General features: G+C 37.1%; 1 protein-coding gene across 3 annotated transcripts in view; it reads left to right on the forward strand.

The window, feature by feature from the left end:
- The window catches only part of ATXN10 (ataxin 10), a 103,836-nt gene extending 81,919 nt beyond the window's left edge, over positions 1-21,917 (forward strand). For 2 of the 3 annotated variants that reach the window (XM_055808237.1, XM_027789434.2), the window contains exons 10-11: positions 3,549-3,612; positions 20,390-21,917. In XM_055808237.1, coding sequence (XP_055664212.1) covers positions 3,549-3,612; positions 20,390-20,580 — 255 coding nt within the window. In that variant the 3' untranslated portion in view covers positions 20,581-21,917. Of the gene's footprint in view, positions 1-3,548; positions 3,613-9,433; positions 9,583-20,389 lie in introns of those variants that run through there. The other variant, XM_055808239.1, reaches the window with a different exon arrangement.
- Positions 21,918-22,478: the final 561 nt, after the last annotated feature.

Below are 22,478 nucleotides of genomic sequence, written 5' to 3' on the forward strand. Positions count from 1 at the left end.
AGCAGTTGCTTTGTCACTGGGGAAGGCATTTTTTTTAAAGTGTAATGCATTTAAATTTCGCACTGGCATGATAACCAATCTTCATTATGTTTCAGAGGCAAGTACAGAAAACAAGTCGGACAGCAATATAAAACTGTGTTGTGAAAAACACCTTTTTTAACTGGCAGAGACTGGTACCTGCCTTTGAATGCTGAATGTTCTGTTTTCTGCTTTTTAGAATACAGTTTCAGAAATTGACAGCATAACATTAGGGTGAAGATTTTGGTACTGACTGGACTGAAACACTAGATATCACTAGTCCAGAGCTGTATTTTTTTAAATTTTAAACTTGTCTTAGGTAACTTTTTTTGTAATTAACTTAAATGCAGTTGAGATTTCAGCCTACACATAGGTTGCAGGTTCATTTACTGTTTCAGCATAGTTCAGAATAAAGCACTATAGTTCTTCATAAGAAAATACCTTGTGGTTTTGTTACAGTACAGTGCAGTTCCATGTTATTGGCCAGCTATGTTGTCAGTAATGTAAATGAAGAAAAGGTTTAGTGACCTTTTGTAACACAGGCCAATGTGAGTAATTATGTTTACCACACAGACACCAGAACTTCCCTATTGCTTAGGTTCTGTCTATAATGTTTTCTAAAATCTGAATGAATTGCAGTGAATTTCATACCGACCACTACATATTTTTCTTCCCAGGATATTTTTGTGCCCTATTTGAGGCTTGTGCAGCAGACTTCTTTCCCAAGTCCTGCAGAAGATCCCTGCAAAAGGTCTGCTGCCTTGCTCTATACTGTTGCATTTCAGAGATAATTCTCTTCAAAGGAAAAACTCTGAGGCCAATAATTAGTTGGAAAAATTCACTAACTTTTTTATATCGGGCAGTATATTAAGAAGTTGAGACCTAGGATGATGGTTTCTTGGTATGTACAAAATCTGCTGGCATGGGAGATTACAGGCAGGTGAGTGTGAGATTTGAGAGAGACTCAGCATGCAAGTGGGACAGCCTGGTTGGGGGACAGTGATTCCTTCCTTTGACTATCTGTGGCACTTTTGTTGCAGAAATGGCGCCGCTACACGTAGAGCAATTCCAGACTAGCTCACATTGCAGCCCAGATCATTACAGTACACTGGCATGAATTTTAGGTTACCATAAAATGCTATTTCAGTGGATCACTGGTGGTACAGGAACAGCTGACATGCACTGGAACTTCTGTAGTAGTGGTTGCTCAGGAATCAGAGCTTTTCGCCTCACAGGTCACTCTAGGAAGTATATAGGTTTGTCTTGGATGGGTTTGTTGTAAACTTTCTTTTCCTTGCTTCATTTCACTGTGTAGTAAGTCCTAGGTGACATACTAAAGCTGGCATCATGGTGACAAAAGCTATACCTAACTTGCTCAAATTATATGCACAGTTTAATTGTATGATGTTAAGAGACTCTCAGTGGGTATGTAAGGCAGTGGTAGTTGACGTTTGGGTTTTACATTAAGGTATCACTTAGGCTGTGATTTGCTGCTTCTGTTCCCACTTAACTTTGAAGGAATCTCATCATATTCCTGAAGTAACTTTTTGAAGCATGTGTGGATTCTAACTAAAATTTTATTTTCCCCAAATGCTTACTTACTCTGTTAAATGAACTGAATTGAATTGAACTGGAACAGATTGCATGGTTTATTTCAGTTGGCACGCTTAATCTAGATTAATTTGTAGTGTTCAGCAGTTTGAAAATAGGAAGCAACGTTGTAGGCATATCAGAGTTCGACTACAGTGTGAAAATCAAAGAACTAATGTTTCCCAAGCATGCAGAAGTATTGTATTAGTGAAAGGTCACTGTTCAAGGTTTGAAGTATGACATCATACATGATGCATGACCTGTGGAGAAAACATGAAAATCTTGTGGAAGGAATGGGTGTTTTAAAATTTGTGTTAACTGTATTTTATGTAGATATAATTATGCATGTTAGCACAGGTGTGCCAGTTAGATATTAAAAGCTGGCAATGATCTCTGATCCTTTACATGTAAGCCTTGCCTGTCTGTATATCTATCTCTGTTACCTTCTCATTTTATATCTTGAGACTCTGCAACAAGATTATATGAAATGGAGCTTGTAAGAGTGCTCAGATTTGCCTCTGAATTCAGTTTTACTGATCAATAGTCTATTCTGGATTTCCCATCTAAATCTCCAACTACCCAACTTTCCTCTCTTGCCATACAAATTGCATTTTGGGAAGCTGATTCATCCTGCAGTGTAAACTTTATGATTTGTTGATTTACATGGTACATAAAAAAGCATCTTATTTTGGGCAAAAAAGATGGAAGAGAGAAACCCATCATCAAGCCACAACCTAAACTGACATTCCGTCTAAATTGCTTTGTTTGCCAGTTCTTGGTTTGAAATTAAATTTTAAGGGGATAAATGATTTGGGATTTGGACAAGTATGGTTTCACTATCACAGAATAGCTGGGAGGGACTTCTGGAGGGGAATGTCTTGTCCAGCCCCCCTGCTTAAATGCAGATCAGGTTGCCCAGGACTGTATCTGGAGTGGCTTAAACAATGTAAATAATGTATCACTATAAGAATATAAACAATCTTTATGCTCGGAAGTCTTCTTAAAACTACTTTTGTAATGTAAAAAAAAACAAACAAAAAGCTTATACGTCTTAAGAAAATATTTCCAAGGTTGAAATTTTGCAGATAATTTAAAACAGGTTTTCATGTAAATAAGTAACACTATCTAAAGCTATAAATACGCATGATGATGTATGGTGTTACAGTATACCTTAGAAGTCTAGATAAATTTCTTATGGAATATACTTTTACTAAGATAATTATGCTACATATTTATTGTTAACATCAGCTTCTGAATTCTTGGTAGTGTTGGTGTGTTATGTACATATGACTATTAGGATTATACATTATTATCTTATCCACACACACAAATGTATTAGTGTGATTTGTGAATTCACATGTGTATATATGTATCAAAACTAAAAAATTACAGATCTCATCTTTGCTAGTTTGCTAATAACATAATGAACACCTTATTAAAGGAAAAAAGTCAGTGGCTCTTGATATAAAGAATTTGTGCTTAGGTACATACAGGTAACACAGTGCTTTTAAAGTTTGCATAAATTCAGAAGGTACAGAAGACATGTGACCCCATGCTAACTTGTGTGCATGTTTATAGGTTTTTTTCAACTTTTAGTTTCCTATTTTTTCACTCCATATTTTTTTTTCTGGTTCTTCCTTCTGGAAGCAAGCATGAGCTGTCAATAAACAGCTTTTCTGGCTCAGTGCGAGAAGCACGACACAGAAAATACCTCAGTCAAACACATGCTAAATGAAGGAAGAGTGAAATTTTTGTCCGCTGGTGTTACTGTTTTGTGATACTTACTGCTGATAATACCAGATTCACTCTGCAATTTATGTTAACATGTTTAATATTTTTGATGAAACACACATCCCTGTTACGTTTTTGCGCATTTCTTGCAGGAAACATACTTGGTATTGTTGAGACATCCATTAAATTAATCTTTTGTTTGTATTTAGGTTTATGAGTTAGACGGCATCCCCTTGATCCTGGATAACTGCAGCATGGATAGCAACAATCCTTGTATCCTTTACAAAAGAATTCTAATTACGGAAGATGACTCATAAGAAAAGTTGTGGGGGTTTAATATGTTTTTGCCAGCATTGCTTTCACTTGGTACCTAAGTCTAACTTGTCATGTGTTTCTAGGTTGTATTTAAACGCTTGGTTCAGAAGCGAGCAAATTCATAAAAATACTTTCAGGAACTGGATTCTAAGGAAGTTGAATTGTGGTTATTCAGTTTCTTAAAATGATATTACTGGTGTACAAATGTCAATTCAAAGAGCTAACTGTGATAGAAATCTGAATTAAGACTGTGTTTGGTCATTGCATCAGATCTTGGAGCTTTTGCTTCAACTGAAATCTATTCAGTAGACTGAAATAAGTATTCCATCAATTCTATACACTTATTAAATCTGACTGGAGAACTTATTCTAAGCACAGAGACAAGGCCAGCAAGCTGTGATGAAAGTGTGTATAATTGAGAGAATTAATGATGCAGATTACTTATATGTTGGGGAGATTTTAATATAAATGACATTGTGCTTCATATTCGGGATTTTTTCTCCTCGGGTTTAAGTGCAGAGACTTTCCAAGATAAATTGCTATTAGAGGGAAATAACTTTATATTGAAGATAAACAGTTGTTAAGCAGACTTACCAATCTCTTCATGAACTAAATAGTAATCCTGCTGGTGTGTTCAGTGGGTGAGTGACTATTTTCTGTCATCAAATCATTAGCTTCTTGTAAGTTTCTGGTAAGTGCATCTGGAAATCAAATGCCTTTCCTGTCCAGAGTAATGTCAGCTTTCTTATACGGAACACGTGAAACAGGTTTTATAAATTAATTTGTCAGAAAAAGCTCACTTCTTAACAGGTATCATAAAAACAAAATAGAAGTTGTGAAAATGTTACATGTTCCACAGCACACAGTTATGAGAATATCTGCATATTAATATATCTTAAAAGGATAAAATAATGTAGGGACAGATGATAGCAAAATGTTAACAGTCTGGGGGGAGGAGCAATGGGTGTTAAGTATCCTCTGAGTTATTCACTTTGTCGCTTTAAGTGCAAGGTGTTGATGTTCATCACTGTTCCTTTAGTTGGAGACCTGACAGTGCACTGAGTAGCAGAGCTGTACTTCCCCAGTCTGCTTCTCGTAAGGGGCAATGCTGGATGTGGTGGGAAGGGCAGGGGAAGTAACCTTTCCCTAAGCAGAAAAGCAGCCCTGAGAAAACCTCATAAGCAGTTTTAGTCCTGAGTTATTCTTCCTTTGCTGGAAAACACAGCTGTGCAACAACTTTTAGAATTTCTTTCTAAGATTAATCCTTCATTTTAGCCGTTAGTAAAAGAGGATCAAGTCTGAGGCCTTCAAAGGGTAGAGTTGCAATTTACAATCTTGAATGAAATGAAAATAAAATATCATGGGAACCTTTACTGCATTTTGAGCAATGTGGAACTTCATACCTTTTGATACAGGCTGACATTTTATGGCTGTACTATAATTTTTTTACCAGAGGATAAAACTTTGCTTACTTGGGTTTTAAAGACATTGTGACACCTCTTAATATGAGCTTTCACCACTGGTCCATAGCGTACAGTATTCAGGTGTATGAAAAAGTAAGTAGCACTTTGGCAGAGCCAGGGACTAGCCTGCTGTGATGGTTTGCTGCCATCAGCTTTTTGAGCACAGCTTCTGGTTACTACTGTGTTTATTGTTTTGACCTAGAGCTATTTCAGGTGCCCCTGTGCTACGTGAAGTTAACGCTTCCTGCTTCTCTCCTGCCTCTGATCTTCCTCACCAGCTGTGTTCTTCGTATGTCTTTATGCAGGGAAGCAGAAGAGTTTGCAGTTTGTATCTTGTTTCTACTTCTAGACGCTACAAACCAAGTCCTTAGTAGCGTGTAGGTACCTGACTCCATTGCATAACATTCCTTTGAAGAGATTTGACTGTTTCTCTCCTCCCTCTGTGCACCCAGTCCTGTCTGGCACAAATCCATTTTATAATGCTTGCAAACCAGAGCAATGGTCTTACTAAGATTTGAAAGCCTGCTTGCTTAAAATTGAAACATCCTAAAATTGCCTCCATTGTTATAACTTTGTGATCCAGAGTGAATATATTTTGTCTCTTTTCTATTTTCAAGGAATATTAATTAAAAGGAAATATTTAGGTAGCTCTTGAGCAGGGTGTTGAGAGAGTTGCTGAAATTTGAATATGATCACTCAGTGGTGCTACAGTTTGCCAAGGTGATGTGGAAAGCTGCAAGGGAAAGCTCAGTGTAGCTCTTCAGCCACAGTTCCTTTGGGGAGTCATGTCCAGAAACTTCTCTTTACGTTCTTGTTTCTAGTGCCTCTTTTTGTGGTTTCAGGCTGTGTTACTCAGATTTCTCCTTGGATAAAGCTGACTGGAAAAAGTTTCATCCAGATTCCTTTTATATAAGAACTTCTTAGGTTTCTTTGCAAAGTCTTTGTAGATGTACATTTTTGTTTGAACTTTATCTGTTTTGGAGACACCCAGGCTCTACTGTTAAGATGTCATTATGTTTTCTACTGAAAACAGAGTTGATATACCAATTTTCTACATTTTACTAACTAATTTCTGCCTCCAAATTACACATACAAATTTTTCCAAAGAAAAATGTCACTTTTGTGGTAGAAGTGATAAAATTGTATTTTTCTAGACAGAAAAAAAAAAATTACCTAAAGTATGCAATTCATCAGGAGAAGCTGGACTGCCATGTTAGATGTTAAAAGAGCTCTTTATTACCTTTGAGAGGAGAAATCCTTTGATAAATCTTTTTATTTGTAGTGTATGGAAGCATACTGAAATAGGAAATGGGTCTGCTCTTACCCTAAAATAAATTCCTTTGTAAACCTGTCATTACCTTAAAATTGCATCCTTTGAGATCTTGAACAGTTCTGTAATGTGCGTAGAAATACCAGGAGGTTCATCGCTTGCGAGTTTGCTAGCTGAAGTTCAACTAACGTGCTTGCATTGCTTTAACTTCTTAGGTTTGAATTCATCTTTCAGTGATCAGTTTGGGAGAACTGTTATCTAATTAGATCTTAGACTTCTATCCTTTACACTTATACTAACAAATAGCATTTTTTTCCTTCAGGATATTTCATGAGTAAAGGCAACAAAAAGCCTTCACCCTCATTAGTAACAGACATGAGGATGATTATGGACAGTTAAGAACAAATTTGCTTTATCTCTTGCAATTATCTGAACTGGTATTTAAAATTTTCAGCTACTATAACTTTGCATAGTTCCATGTAAATTCAGTAGAGAGATGCTGAAAGATGCTATTAGGCTTTTAGCACAGGGGAAAAAGATAAACAGTGAGACTGGGGAGATGCAGTTCACCTACAGACCTTGGGGTCTTGAAGAGTTAAATGTCAAAGAAGGTTGAATGTCACTTTAATTTTTTCTATACCCTTCAAATCTTCCATGTTGGATTGGCTGTATCCTAATCACAACTGTCCTTCTGTATTCAAAAGGAAAAAGGTGTTTCAAAATGCAAGTGGAATTGTTTGCCTTTAGATTAAGGAGACGTTCTTTCATGAGATGAATTTTTGGGTTTGAAAATTCAGTTTCATGTTCTGCTTCTGAAAAGTTGGGAGTGTTGTGCTTTACTTATGTAACCTGTGTTTAAAAAATAAATACATTAAACATGCCACAGGGTAGGAGAGTGAGTTGGAGATGCCTATCTGGTTAATACCAGTAAAAAATTTCATCCAGTTCCTGCTTTTCAGGTTATTTGGGTTGAAAAGGTGTTCTAAATTAACATATCTTGTATTTTGCTCTCTGAACCACCATCTTCCTCAGCTCTGACAGGCTCTAGCATCAGACAGGCCCTTTTTGTTCTTGTCTTTTACGTCGTCCTAAGCTCTTACTGCTCCTTCCAGCTTCGTTTCTGATCTTTCACAGCTTCCACTTGCTTAAGGCAAACATAAGGAGAGAGGCCTGTTCTGATCAAGACTGTTGACCATAATCATACAAAAAAGGTGCTTATGCAAGACTTTAAATAAACTAACCTGTTTATTATTGAAGACTTTAGTTTAACTTGGCTGTTTTTTCACTACTTCCTAACAATTGTGATTGTAACACACAAAAATGTGCCTTTTTTTTTTTTTTTTTAAATTTAATGGCTGTCCTTAGAAATATTTTAGGAAAAAGCATATTATCCAAAGTACTGCAATGTAATACCTGTTATTTAGTGGTAAAACTTGAAAATCAAAAGTGAAGTGCTGTTTTGAAGATGAGATATTCTTGTTTTTTCAGGATGCTTGCCACTTTTTTGAGATTCCCGTAGTAGGTCTCTTGATAAATTTATTTTGTGAATGTCTGAATCTAATTAGAATAACCTTAAGTAAGTGTCCATATTATATTAACCCCTAATCAGGCATGTTTCTCTGTTAGCCGATAAAGCTATCACAATTGAAGAAAAAATATCCTGCTGGAGGTTGTGTGGGTGTGAGATACACACACATGTATGTTTATATATATGAGTAAACACCCAGCTGGCTATGTTTTAGGAGTAAGAATTTTCAGCTTTTGTGAAGGGGAAAACCTGTGATCATGGATATCCATGCATAAGCCCCTTGGTTTGAATAGTAGATGAAAATGTAGAAAAAACAAGTTGATTTTCAGATACTCCTTCCCTAAGCTGCTTCTATTATATTCAGTCTGAAAGTCATCTGAGAGGTAGATTGAAAATACTTTTGACTTCATGGCAGCAGCAAGTATAATTGTGGTTCATGAAACTTCTGGCTAAAGCTAGAAGAAATCGAGTTGCTATGGTCTACAACAATGGCAGTTTGTTTTTGTGTGATGCCAGCAAAGACTTTTGGGGGTGCTGACAGAGATTTTATTTCTAAGTTACAGAGTGCAACCTAAAACAGGCCGCATGCTGTAAAAAAGCCTCACAGCTGAATAGAAGCCAGTAGAAAGCAAAAATAGGAGTGTGAGTTGACTTTTTAGAGTAAACCCTCATACGGCTGAGCATTTTCACATAAATGTGGCTATCTCATCTATGTTGGCAAGAAAATGCAGCATAACGTTAAATCAGTAATGGTTGTCTGTCTTTGGAAAGCTCACTTTAGGCACTGCCAGTGTATTTAGTAGTTTGAGGTGACCTATTTGATTTTGTATTTTCATAAGCCTACATAAAATCATTTTATTTCAGTGGATATGGTCAGTGTAGAGGACCTAGACTGCTGATGAAAACAGTAATGACCTTATTATGCCCAATCAAGTTCTGCCCACTTGGAAGAAATCACCCTGTTCCTCATTGCATTGAGACTAACTTTGCTGCACAAGTAAGTTTAAAGTCTGCTTGGGCTAAATGGAAGTGTATTCTTTGGTAGAGGGCTTTAATTTTGCATTATCACAGGTTACTGCTGCTGCAGCACTTACCCTTGGACACAGAGCACTATTAGAATCTTATTTTCTGTAAACCACTACTGATTGTGTCACTATAACTTTAACAAAAAAGGTAGATGGTAAGTTTTTAGTGACCCAACAGTGATTGAGGTCGAGAGTAAAAGAACGGGACTTGCCAGCACAGGTAACAAGCAGAAAGTTGTTGGCCTGAACCTTTAGGTGCATAGTGCCAAATACAACACAAAATACCAGCTGAGGGGGAACCAACTACCATGGATGGAACTAGGATGAAAAACAATGGTCAAGGAAGAAGAAACCACTGTATTGCCATATTCCTGTTCAGACTAATTCAACTCCCAGTGTGCTGAGAATTCTTCTTTAAAGAGAGAGTGCAGGATTTCTGGCTTGTGGCATGTGTGCAGACCTTAACTCCTCCCTGTCTTACAATTATATTCAGATGAACTGGTCAGACTGGAAGCTGGAACAGGTACAAGTGTGGTTATTCATTGAGCAAGAACAGTCTGAGGGGGGCTTACTTCTTTTACCTTATTCAGCAGACCAAATCCTATCCTGTTCCTGCAAGTTGCTGTGAATTCTTTATAGCTGTGTTTTGTTAGATACTACTGGAGCCTAGGGGTCTGTGTGGCTCACAAGGGAATCCCTCGGTATTGTATGATAAGGGTTGGGGGGTGTTGGCTGTAGTATTGGGCCAGTTTCCTAAGTAATTCCCAAGAGGCTTCATCCTTTTCTTTATTTCTCATGGTGAAAGGGGAGAAACACAGCTATTCCCAAACACTGCTTTTGATTTTACTTGGGAAGGTCATCTGCTCAGCAATGTCTATTTCTATGTGTTTTGACAGGGTGTTTTGACACTCTTGAAAGAAGCATTACAAGTAACCGGTCTTGTTCTTACAGAAGTGTTAATGGACTAAAAAGGTCTGGATTCCATTCTAAATAGGATTTTTCTGTGCAATATTGAATAAAGTGTCCTGAGTGGGATTATTATAAAGCTCTGAAGGGGGGAGGATATAGGTGCACGCGCCCTGTTGAAAAGGTTACAGGAGTCATTTGTGTAACCTAATCTTCTTTTATATCACTCTTGACATTGGCTTCCCATCTGAAGAGTTGGGATAATACAACTTCCATGTCTTAACCCATTGTTTATCTTTTCTGTATGTTGCAAACTCTTTGGAACAAAACTCAGTTAAAGGTGGAGAACCAAGTAAATAACCCTACCACAATTAAGCATGGTAGTAGGTAGACCTAAATTCTGACTCAAAAGACTGCACTTCTGAAATGTTAATTGCAAGAAAATGTTTACTTTAGAATGAAAACAAAAATGTTAAGTTTTCTTGTGAGGTGTTCTCCATCTACCAGCTACCTCAGTAATCCACAGCTACCCAAGAACAAATTTTCTCTTGTCAAATGCAGTATTCTCCTAATACAAAAAAGACTAAGACCACAGAATGAATGTGGTGTGCAGTACAGGAAGAGATACTCTGAGAAATGAAAGTGCTGTCCCTTTTTTTTCCTTCTAGAAATGACCACAGATTAAATTTAGTGCTTGGACATTTAACAAAGTTGTAATTCCTAATGGTATATTTCAGGTTGCTGATTCCATAATTTCAGGATGCAATTTATTTAGTGTATCTGCAGGATGATTAAAATAGTGAAATCCAGTGGGGTTGGGGGGGTGTGTATGTATTAATTTTCTCGAGAATATATAAAATTCTAAATCAAATTGGGAGAAATGTAAATACAAAGACTGTTCTTCAGTATCTTACTTCTACCCACCTCCAGTAAGTGACAACTACCATCATTAAGAGACTTGTGTGATTCACAGGGTCCCTCTTAGCGCTGGAGGAAGTTTAACAGAGGTATACAGAATGCAAGAAGGCTCTTTCAAATGCTACATTATAATATTTCTAATCCCTTGAGAAGAGTAATCTCTGTAGATACCAACTCATGCATGTAAAAGTGAGGAATTGAAGTTAATAACTCTTATTTCTAAACCAAATATTGTCATATTTGTCCTCTGCCCTAATCCTCTTGGTGGATTTAAATCCATGACAGGCTTGAATTCTTGAAAGAAAGTGGATCTTTAGTTACCAGGAGCACCAAAAAAAAAGAGAGAGAAAATATAATATTTCACTGCTTTTATAGCTCAAACAGCTTTCTTGATTTTTGTGTAGACTTTCCTTTGAAAAATTCCCCTCTGGGCTGAGACAGAGCACTAGAAATTTGAGACACAAAGGTTTTTGTTTTTTTAAATAAAGCTAGGAGTGGTTCAGAAATATTGTTGAGAATGGAATGCCTTCTGCAACTGCCTTATCATATTTCAGTCTGTCTTCTTGACATTGTTTCTTGTATTCTTATATTCATATGTCATATGGTCAGTGCTTTGCATAATATCTTTATTCTGACATTTTTCTTTTGTCCTGTTTCATTATTATTAAAACAATCTGTAATTTCAGCTGGCAAATGCATTGTCTTATGTAGCTCTTTTCTGATCCCTAAATCATTTTCCCTGACTTTCCCAGATCTGTCTTTACACTTTGTTCTTTCTATTTCTGTAATGGTTTCCAAAACATAACCTTTCCTTTCTCACTAAGGATACATTTGCAGCCCATTCCACTGACCTTGTTGATTTGTTCTTGTCTCTTGGTGTTCTGAGTTTCCTTCAAGGAGATGCAACCATTTCCTGAAATTGTAGCAGATATAATTGTGGCTAATGGCTATTTTGCAAAACATGGGAGAAAAACCTTAGTTGGTTATAATTTAGTTGCATCTTTCAAAACACCCATTTATTTAACCATTGTTATTTTTGGATGCACACTGAACATCATTTGGTGTCTATGAGAATGGAGCTGGAGTTTCATTTACCTTCATTGTTTTGATTATTTGTCATAAAGTGATGTTTGAAATTACTAAAAGCAGCAGGGGTGAGAGTTATGCCACATAAATTGTTTAGAGACCTTGAATCAATGAAATGCTCAAGTACAATGCTGAAAGAGAAACTGGCTCACAGATCCTTATAGAATCTACATGAATAGTCTCTAGAGATTATAAATAGAAAAAGAGCTTCTGTTCAGGTTGTGATTCAGTTTATCTTGTCATCTACCTTAGAGTGATAAATTATAATTAGCTTGACCACATCTCAGGTATTAACTAGGTTGAGCTTTTAAGTCTAGTGCCAAATTTTTGAGAGTTTTATTTGACTTCTATGATTTCCATTTTAAAGCATTTTAAAGCTCTTTATTTCTAATATGTATGCATGTAAATGCACTTGAATATATTTCTCTGTATAGGTGACACTTTTTTTCTTTACATTTCCAAGGAAATTTAAAATTATTGGAGTCTGCATGATATTTAATTAGCTTGTGAACACAGTTGCCATCGCTTTATGCTGTAGTGCTTTACATCTCTATGTTTGCGGTAGGTTTTAATAGTAATTTGATATACAAGTTTCAACTTAATGGAATTTTGCATTTTTTTCTGTACCTGGAAAAAGAAGATAAGCTAAAGCATTTTTAACAGCTAGGTCACAGCAATTGAAGCTTTTTCTTTTTAATGTAACAACCTGCTAACTCTCTGGTACCTCTTATAGATAATAACAGATTTATTTGTCATGAATTCTTAAAAGGGGATTAGTGTAATAGAAGGCAGTGTAAGAACAGAATATTGTAACTGTGGAGCAGTTAGCTTGAGATTGATCAAAAGTGTCATTCTTTCTGTTTTAGAACCAGATGATTTATAGCTACTGATAAATTACGGGTCTCTATTAAAAATGTAAGTCACAACTTAAAAAAAATTGGCAGCCTAAGCAGCAAAAATGAATGTGTCATATTGATGGTTTTTAGCTAATTTTACAGGTCTGAGTATAGGAAAAAGTGAAACAAACTACAGGTTATGGCACTTTTTTTTTTTTAAGTTCTGTAAGTTTTGGCATATGAGGCATTATAATAAAAATAGCCTGACATAGCTGAACATGTACTACGGCTTTTGTAGCTCTGAAGTACCTGAGTGAAATTTTGTTTGGTTTCATAGTATACTAAGGTGTGTTGGCACTGTACTTTTAAGTCCCACAGAGCGTGAAAGGAGGCACATAGAATATGGATTAAATGTTGTTTAACTGGCAGGCGTTAAAGACTAATAGCAATCTGGGCATGTAATACTGTTCAATGATGTCTTGTGTGGTCTGTTAACCTTGAAATACTGGTGATCTGGGGAGAAAAATCCCCACATTGCTTTAGGTAAGAAATGTCTTAGTAACCCAAATTGCTGAAGTAGTAAACAGCACTTTGATGAACATTGGATACCATTTAGGTGGACATCAGTGGAGTATGTAGTTAAATACAGTCAAGCCTAAGAAATGAGCTAAGAACTAAGAGTGAGCCTCATAATTTGGCTCTGGATGTCAGAACTGGACACTGCTGAAAATGTTTCTCTAAATGACTTGGAGAACGTGGACCTTACTTGTGGGGCTATAGCTAGGAGTGAGAGAGCAACTGAGTATTATGAGCTTTTGTTTTTCATTTTTCCTGAATTACTAATAGCCAGAAGGAGCAGGCAACTGTGTTGCACCTGCAATCAGCCTTATAGCAAATTTTGGCAGAATTTGTAACATCAGCTCTGGTGCCTATACTTCAAAAGGGATGCTGGAAAATACAAATGGAGGGAAGAGGTACAAGAACTATGCAAAGCTTGGAATATCTCCATTGGTTTCTCTCTTTAGTTGATGCAAAAGGTGCTTACCGAATACCTTGATTATGACCTGTGAATTATTTTTTTTTAATCTACAGTGAAAGTCAGTGTTTCAAAACAATTCTAAACAAATCTAAATCGGAGCTAGATCACAGATTGTAATGAATGAGATTCTTACCCACTGGAACAATTTATTTAGGGACACAGTGAAATCTCCTCATCAACATTGGATGTCTTTCAGAAGGAGGCATGAAAATATCTTGTACATGAAACAGAATTGACAAGCTCAATTTCAAGAATGGCTGACCTTTGGTCGTCCGTGTTGTGTGCAGAAATGTTGGGCAAAAGAGGTAGAATCATCCATTCTGGTCTTAAAGTATATTTCTTGGCCATAGATACTTAAAATATGTGAATTTTCACTGAAACTTATAGCTGAGCTATAACATGCCTGTCTGTTGATTATACAGAAGATATCAGTCCCATTTGAAAGAAACCTGTATCCCACAAGGCACACTTCAGGAAATGGGTTCATCATTATAGATGATGGCTAGAATATCAAGAAACTGATACAAATACAGGTAACCAGAAAGGTGGTATTTGCTAGAGGAAGAGATAACTACTGGTGTGGGAGGTTAGTGGAGGCTTAGGAACTGGAAAATATTATTTAATGTACAACTTTTTTCTGCTATGGATGTTTCCTAATTTCAATAGGCTGTGAATTACAGAGAACGTCGCCTTGGTGTTGAAACTGTTTTGATCCCATTTGTCTGTTCTGAGATGGTATCGTTTGAGATCTTTCTCTGGCAAAGCAGTGTTCTTGTACAGAGTGGAATTCGAGCTGGAAACCCCAGCTCAGGTTTTTGGGGATAGGGTTTCTGTCTTTACCAAACTATTTTGTGGAAGCCAGTTTGTATGGGGAGTGCTTGCAGTAAGCATCAGCAGCCCACCCTGGGCTTCCTGTCCCAGTAAGGAGCAGGAAAGGGCTGGCTGCAGGCAGCGGATTTCGTGCATGTCCAGTGAAGCTTTGCTGCCACGTAGTGGTGGAGACTGCAGCTTGTTGGCCGTGAGTGGTCCAACCCTCCAACTCATCCCTTGGACCAGTGGAGAGTTACCTGTAGCAGAAATGAACCTTTGCTTTTTAGGTTCCCCACTCTTACAAATCTTAGCCCTAAAAAATGCGATCAGGAATAAATGCCTCTTCCAGCATCCAACGGTACCTCTCCACCTTGGAGGCTTCTAGGGTTAGGTGCATTGTGCCATCTGCTCTGCAAGGCCCAGGTCAAGCAGGGGAAGGAAGGAAGGTTGTTCCCAGCTGATACAGTGCTGCCTGTTTCTAGCTCCTAAACCCAGAATGTGGTGACTGCGATCATAAGTGATAATAACTGCTGTGGAATAAATAAAAATGCAGGCAACTAAAATATTTTAAACGTTTTTATTCTAACTTCTAGGCAAAGTATCTGAGGTTTGTATAGGCTGAATTCCTGAAGTTTTCTAATGCTGATAAGTTAATATCAGGTATAAATAAAGTCCAGGCATTAATTCTAAACCCATGAATGAACTTCTTTAGAATAAGTAAATAGATTAAGATAAAACTTTTAGTTCTTTACATTTTCTGTAATTTACTTTTTTTTAGCAATGTATTAATATTAAGCACAAGTAAAAGTTACCCTGAAAAGGTAAAAAGTTGTAAGGAATTGCTATCATCCTAAACAGCTTCTAGGGCTTCATAAAGCTACTACAACCCCCAAGAGGAAGAAACTTAGAGAACTGTGTAAGCAATCTGGCTGACCGTGAGGGACGAAAATCCTGACTTTCTACTACGTGTAGTCAATCACAGCACATTGATCCAAACTCTGATTAACAGTTGTGGTAGCTGCCTAGAGACCTCTTTTAATGGTGAGAAGAATTATCTTCAAGTTGCTGTGAAAGAAAAGTACTTAAAAGGACTGAAAGACTTGAAGGGGAAATAGTTTATGTCTTTTCAGTGTGGTCCAGTCAGATCTGTAAGTGGAAGTGATTCATCTAACATGACACTTCAGTATTTCATTCCTATCTGCAGAAGTGCTAGTGGCAATTGGATTACTTGTTGAAGACCAGAAAGAAGTATAATTAACAAGAAATGTATTTTCATTATCTAGTTTTTAGCCCTATAGACTTGTTCCGGAAGAGCTCCTAGAGAAGTTGGGTGGCTTTAGGTGTTGCATAAACAGCTGGATTGAGTAGGGTTCCAACCAGTGTGGGTTGTCTTTCTTGATAAGGTTTTGTATCTTTCTATATTTGGTTAAAATATGGTCAATATTTAAATAGTCAAAAATCTGATTTAAATGAGGTACTGGAATTGGGCAAAGGATATCCTGTCTTTCTCATTATGCCAAATACTCTTAAGGAAGAAAGTTTCCTAAGTAATCATTTAACCATTGAAAACCAACTGTAGTGCAGGAAATGGTCTTAACTAAAAGAAAAAAAAAGTATCTACACTATGTAATAAATCAAACTCTCCATCAAGGATGTTATATTTAGAAATGCCTCAGTATTAATAACTATCCAGGGGACTTAAGAAAACAGATGTATGTATTTCATTCTCCTTGTCACCACTCTTCAGTATCCTATACTAGTTAATGATAATACTTAACTTTTAACACTTACTACATGCCTTTTTCAAGCAACATAGTTTCCAGTTTACTTATGCATTGCTGTATGTCTACCTCATCAGATTCAAACCTCATTAATAGTTATGTCTACTATCTTTCATCCGTAGAATCCACATCATTTTATAGAACAACTTATAGAGGTCCTGATGGCTGCAATAGACTTGCCAGTAACATTTAGTCCAAATTGGACCCCCTGATATGAGAATGAAAAGCTGGAGTACTCTCTTTGGGAAATGGTTTGTAAGTCCTCCTCTCCAATAATGCATCACAATAGGATATTGGTTAGTGGCTCCTGACAGTTTGCAGTTGTGTTTTCACACACCACTAAATTTACAAAACAGTCACTGTGCTATTGCTAGCGTTGACTCTGGCAACCTCTTGTAGCAGCATCCATGTGAAAAGAAACGAGAATTGTGAAAACTTCCCTTTGCAGTCAATGGCAAAATTTCCACAGGATTTAGTGGCATAAAATTCATGGTTTATCTTGATTTCAGATAGTAAAATTTTTCATCCTTTAGGGCAGATTGCTAGCACATTTTCTCCACCTCTCTTCCTTTTTTCCTGTATTCCCCCCTCCCTGACAATTGAAGTTACGACCTAGAGGAGTGTAGATGATAAATTTTAAATTGCTGTATGAAAGTGTTACACAAGTATGGAACACCAGGCAAGTTGATTCAGTTTTGTTATTGTTTGTGTAAATCAAAGTAACACAGGAATCCCATAGCATACAGTGCTGAAGGATTTTGAAGAGTTGCTCTAAAGGTGTACAAATGTTTGCTTTCATTCCCTAAACCCAGGTAGTCTGGTAATGAAGCTTCTGCAAAATAATAAAAAAAAATAATCTTTCTTTTGTGTGCCCTCTGCACTGTGGCAGAGATACTGTAATCTACACTTGTCTGTAATATTAATTTGAGAATGCAGTATGTCCTGTTGGAAAAATCTGGACAAGTCTACGCAATCAGATCTACTGTGCTTGCTGCATTTCTTTTCTTTATGCAGTTTCACAACAAACAGGCTCATGCTCTTATTTTGTAGTAACTATGGAAACTTTAGAAGCTCTCTTTCTAAAGCTGAGCATACAATAAAGTGCTTAAAGTGTTGGTAGGATTAGAGACTCTAGAATATGTTTAATTTTCTCTCTGTGTCTCTGTCTTTGGAGAGAGGAGCAAGAGGGTAATGTGAATATTAGCTGGGGACTAGCTTTAATCTCTGCTGACACTTAAGTCTGTCTAGGTCTACACACAGCCATCCAAAGGTCTTAGCCTCACACAGCATGCGAACAAGGGAAATCATGCATATTCATGACTGAATTTACAATGGAAAACCTACATACAGAAAAGGGTTTTTGAATGACTGAAAATGTTATTGAAACCATTTTGCAGCTTCAGCTACAGTAGTCAGTAATGACAAATGCCATAATGATGATAGAGTTCATAAGATAATGGGGATGTCTTAGATATTATGTAAGCATGAATGGATATGATAATAGGAAAACATCATTTGCTGTGGGGTTTAGCAGTTGTTTTGTGTTGAAGGACATAAAGATGATGGTAACAGGATTATTCCCAAGGCTAATACACAAAAAAAATATTCTAGAGAGTACTTTTTTCTCTGTGTGGCACTTCGGATGATTGAGAACTGTCACTCTTTGAAAATCACTTTTATTCTTTTCAAAGGTATTCTTTTATGCAAGTGCTGTATTTCATGCAGAGCTGTATTTTAGAAACACAAGAGAAATCTGCTACTCGTTCCAGGAGCAGAGCCAGGGAGGGTGGTAGCATGTTTCTCACAGTCCATTGGGAGAACTTCATGTTACTTTCTGGCACTCGTGAAATGCTCTGAATTAAACCTCAAAAAGACCTGCTAGGTATCAGCTTTTGTTCCTCTGCATTCATCAGCTTGCATATTTTACTATGCTGAAATTTATTCTTGCTGTTGGAGCTGATGAGTGAAATTCTGCTCATATATGATTTTATTTATTTGGTATTTTATTGTTGTTTTATATACTTAAATGTAATCATCAGTGGAAGTATTCAGTTTATGTAACTTAAATGTAGCTTGGCACTTGTCTTTTCATTTAACTACAGTAATGATGCACTGGCAGAAGAGAATACATTGATATTCTGTCATGTTCGCCTATTAAGGCTTTGTTGTGATACATGATTTTATTTTTTCTTCTGAATTTCTCTCGTGTCATGACCTCATGCCAGAATTTTTTATATGAGGGAGGTGTGCAGCAGGTTTCCTGACAAAGTCTGAAGAACGCTGTCAGAAAAAAAGTGCTATAGTTGTTACTGCTTTGCTATTTTTGATTTTTCAGTTTTGGACTGCTTGAATGTGAAAATAAATGTAAACTACTATTAAAAAGCAGGGAGGGGGTTGTTTCACTGATGCATGCCAATGCAGGATTGTTCCCTAGCATGTGTGTTTTCTGTGATGTTTGTCCAAGCTACTCTTCATTTAAACCCTTCCCTCTCTGTTGAGGATTCCTCATGTGCTTTTTATTTTAGTCCCTTCTGTATTCTGTTTTGGCATCTAAGTAGTGCTGTGGTTAGGTATGGTCATAAGCTGCTTTTTTTTTTTTTTTTTTTTTTTTTTCCCCAGTCTCTTGCACTCTGTTTGTCAGTTCCCCTCTCTTAAAATGTGAGCTTGTGAAGGCAGGCCCTGGTCTTGCATTAAGAAAGCTGCTTCTGCTACCTGCTGTTGTTCATCCATGTTGCCTGGTGCATCCAACAAGCCAGCATGAAAGACTGCTTCTGCTGAAACCGTATAAGCCTGAAGGGTAGTCAGAGGTGGTGATAGGGTAGGCACAACAGTCGGTGCAAGGTGCACAGAGAAAATGGCAAGATTGCCACTGTGAGAATGTGCATGCAGGGGTACTGGATTTTCTAAATGCTGTCGTGATAAGTTGTGTCAGAAGGTCCAGTTCCTGCTTTTTATTATTTTGGCTGAAGTTCCCATCTTCCTGAAGGGAGAAATTTTCCCCTCCAGTCACCCCCTGGCAAATGCCCATAAGAATACTAACTTATCTCTGTGCTTAGACACTGTCCAACTCTAAAGACGTCAAGGACATGAGTAAATTATGCATATTCCTCTACTGGATGTGAAGCTACATGTAGTAAATAATTGGTGCCCTGCAGGCAAACCACTTCTGTGTGATTCAGAATGGCTTGCCTCCCATATGGGTAACTTGTGAAAGATTATATCGTAACATAGCTTTTCAGCTGCAGAATTGGGACTAACATCTCTGACACTTCATAAAATGAACACTGTAGCTCACTTGGAAGATGCCTGACTGATAATCCTGGGAATTTAAATCGTTTGTCTGTGGCCCTGACATGTGCCTCAATCCTGGCCTCAAGGGACCACCTTAGAAGGTGAATGAGTTGCAGCTTGTGCCCATTTAAACATGAGCAGGAGCTACCTACTGATGATCTTAGTGTCTGTTCTGTTTGCGAGTTTGTAAAACCACCAGGCACAACGAATCACATTTAGATAATACTAGAAGTATTTTTAAGTGTCTCCCATATTACTTGTGCTATTTTCAGTTGTTAACCTGCATAAGATGTGTTTTTCTACATTTCTTCAACTTTTACAGTGAAAATAATAGTTGTCTTCTTTCTTGTACCAGATTTACAGCTCCTTTTGTTTGCCAGGTCTTGGAAGCGTAGTGTCCAAGTGTTCAGATCGTAACACAGTGACTGACTTTTTGTCAGTAGGAAAATCACCGGAACATTTCAGTTAACTGCAATTTCAATTTAAAACAATACATCCTTTTAATTCCTGCCTTTCGATTGTATTTGTGGGGTTTTTCTAATTCTAGATATAACCTACTAAATTTGCCTGAAGTTAGTGGCCATATGTCATTTAAATTTAAATTACCTCATATGCAAGTATTTTCAGGTTCAGAGTTATTGCCTCTAAATGTCTTTTTCAAACCCTTGATTTCCACTGTTTTTCTGGGTTTGAAGAACTGGGGAGGGAGAATGCAGTAAATAATTAAAATAAGCATTGTTTTGTCTTTAAATGAATACGTGATCCTTAACTTTGTCCAACAGTTGTGAACCAGTGGGCAGTATATGCTATCCGAAATCTCACTGAACAGAATGAGAGAAACCAAGAGCTTATTGCGCAGATGGAGGAGAAGAAGGGGCTGGCTGACAATTCTGCCCTTGAGAGGATGGGTTTGGAGATAGAGAAACGAGATAACAAGTTAATTCTGAGATCTGCCAGGAAAAAGCCGTCATGAACAAAAAATTAAGAACAGTCAAATCATGAAAGGAGGATTTCTCTTTTAAAATATTTACCCCTGCCTGGGCAATCAAGATTTCTTCAGTTCCAGTCTGCTGGAAGTGTTATGTTCGTTTTCAGAAAAACTGCTGAGTGATACTTCTGCCTCACTCTTGTAAACAAAAGGACACCTATATATTTTCTAAATACCTAGGTAAATTAATCTATGGAAAAAGATCTTTTCAGATGGTTTACATTTCATTACTTATTTCATTAATAGAAAGATGTCATGCGTGCAGTATTGGGTTGTAATTTCCATTGCTGAACCTGGAGATAACTGTCATTAAAAACTCAACAAAGAAATAACTGCCTTGCACTCTGCTTTCTCCATTTAAAAGATCTGTGCTGAGTCAGGGCTAAACAATGAAAGTTACTCATTTTCAATCATGGTGCTCAAATATCTCTACTTACATAAGGATCAGTGGAACACTGCATGTACATAAATATTCAGTGAATTAAATGTGGCATGCCTTCTGTGTATTTAAATTATTACTAAATTGTCTTTTCTACCTTGCTACCTTTCAGTCTTCATGACAAGTATATTAAAAGCAAAGCTGAAGCTGTTGTGGCAACAGATGCTACATTCCTTTGCACTGGGGCATGTCTCTGTTTTGGAGACTTGGGTGTTTGTTTGAATTTTATTTGTTCCTTTGGATGGTAAGTCAGCCCACTTTCCTTTTATTTTGCACTCTTCATGGGTTTTCTGAACCCTGGCAGACTGCTGAAGAGGTAGTTTCTCACTGTGATTAATTCTAGCAGTTTCTTTTCACCCCTCTGCCTTTCCAAAACATTGACAAAACTCATTTCCAGTTAATTAATTCAAGAGAGGCAGAAGAATGGAAGGCCCTGCCTCTTCATTTTGGGTACCCTCCTATACTGTTGTTGGACCCTGCCACTGTGGAATGTGGCATGAATGAGATGGGGGGGAGAAGGGGGGGTGAAGAAAGGGTGGGGAGGCATGGTTAACTCTGTGTGTGCCATAGCTTTCCCCTAGTAGCTGAGAAATGTGATCCTCCATGCATAAGGAAAACAAGATTTAAAGTTTTATTATTAGTGCTTGTGTATCACTGCTGTCATTAGGTTATCTTCAGCTGTGTGTAACAGGAAGGTCCCAGAAAAGTTAAATTGTCCGTGGTGTTGTCATTTAATCCCATTCTTAAATGGAAAGGCAAGTTTATGTCCTAAAACTACACGTACATGTAACAGACATTCAGCCATGTACATCAGCTGTTGCACCTCCAATTGATTTTTTGATTAAAAATGGAGGGAGGGGAGGGAGAAAGAAAAAAAAACAACCCAACAACAAACCCATGATGCTTTGAACTATGAGAAATACACAGTAATACTTAAAAATGATTGTGACTATAGCCAGCCTACTATTACCTTTTCAGGTTAACCATAAGATTTCAGTGTCTGCCATGCAGACCAGGTGGGACAATTGAATTGACCTAGTGGGATTTTAGTCACCTGTTGGTTTTAAAGGCAATGACACAAAACTGTTGACTTCAGTGGTTTATTAAGTAAAGGATATATATAACAGGATAATGACAGTAGGAACAAAGACTGTAAGATTTGTTGGGTTTAGTGATATCTTTCAAAACAAATGGGGGAGAAAGTGTTCTTTGTTTTAACAAAGAATAAATATGAATATAAGCAAAGTGCTTTTAAAAATAATTTGATAAGAACATTTCAGTGGATATTAAAAACTGTTGTGTTTAAGTGCTGGTTTATAAAGTAATTTCTTATACAGGTAGGTATCTTTTGCTAGCTGAATGAAAAAGGATATATGGTTTTGGTTCTTCTTGAGAACATCGTCAATGAGATTGTAGTTTCTCAATGATTTCTATAAGCCTTAAT

Source organism: Falco peregrinus, chromosome 6, assembly GCF_023634155.1.
Source record: "Falco peregrinus isolate bFalPer1 chromosome 6, bFalPer1.pri, whole genome shotgun sequence".
In the NCBI taxonomy this organism is placed as follows: domain Eukaryota; kingdom Metazoa; phylum Chordata; class Aves; order Falconiformes; family Falconidae; genus Falco; species Falco peregrinus.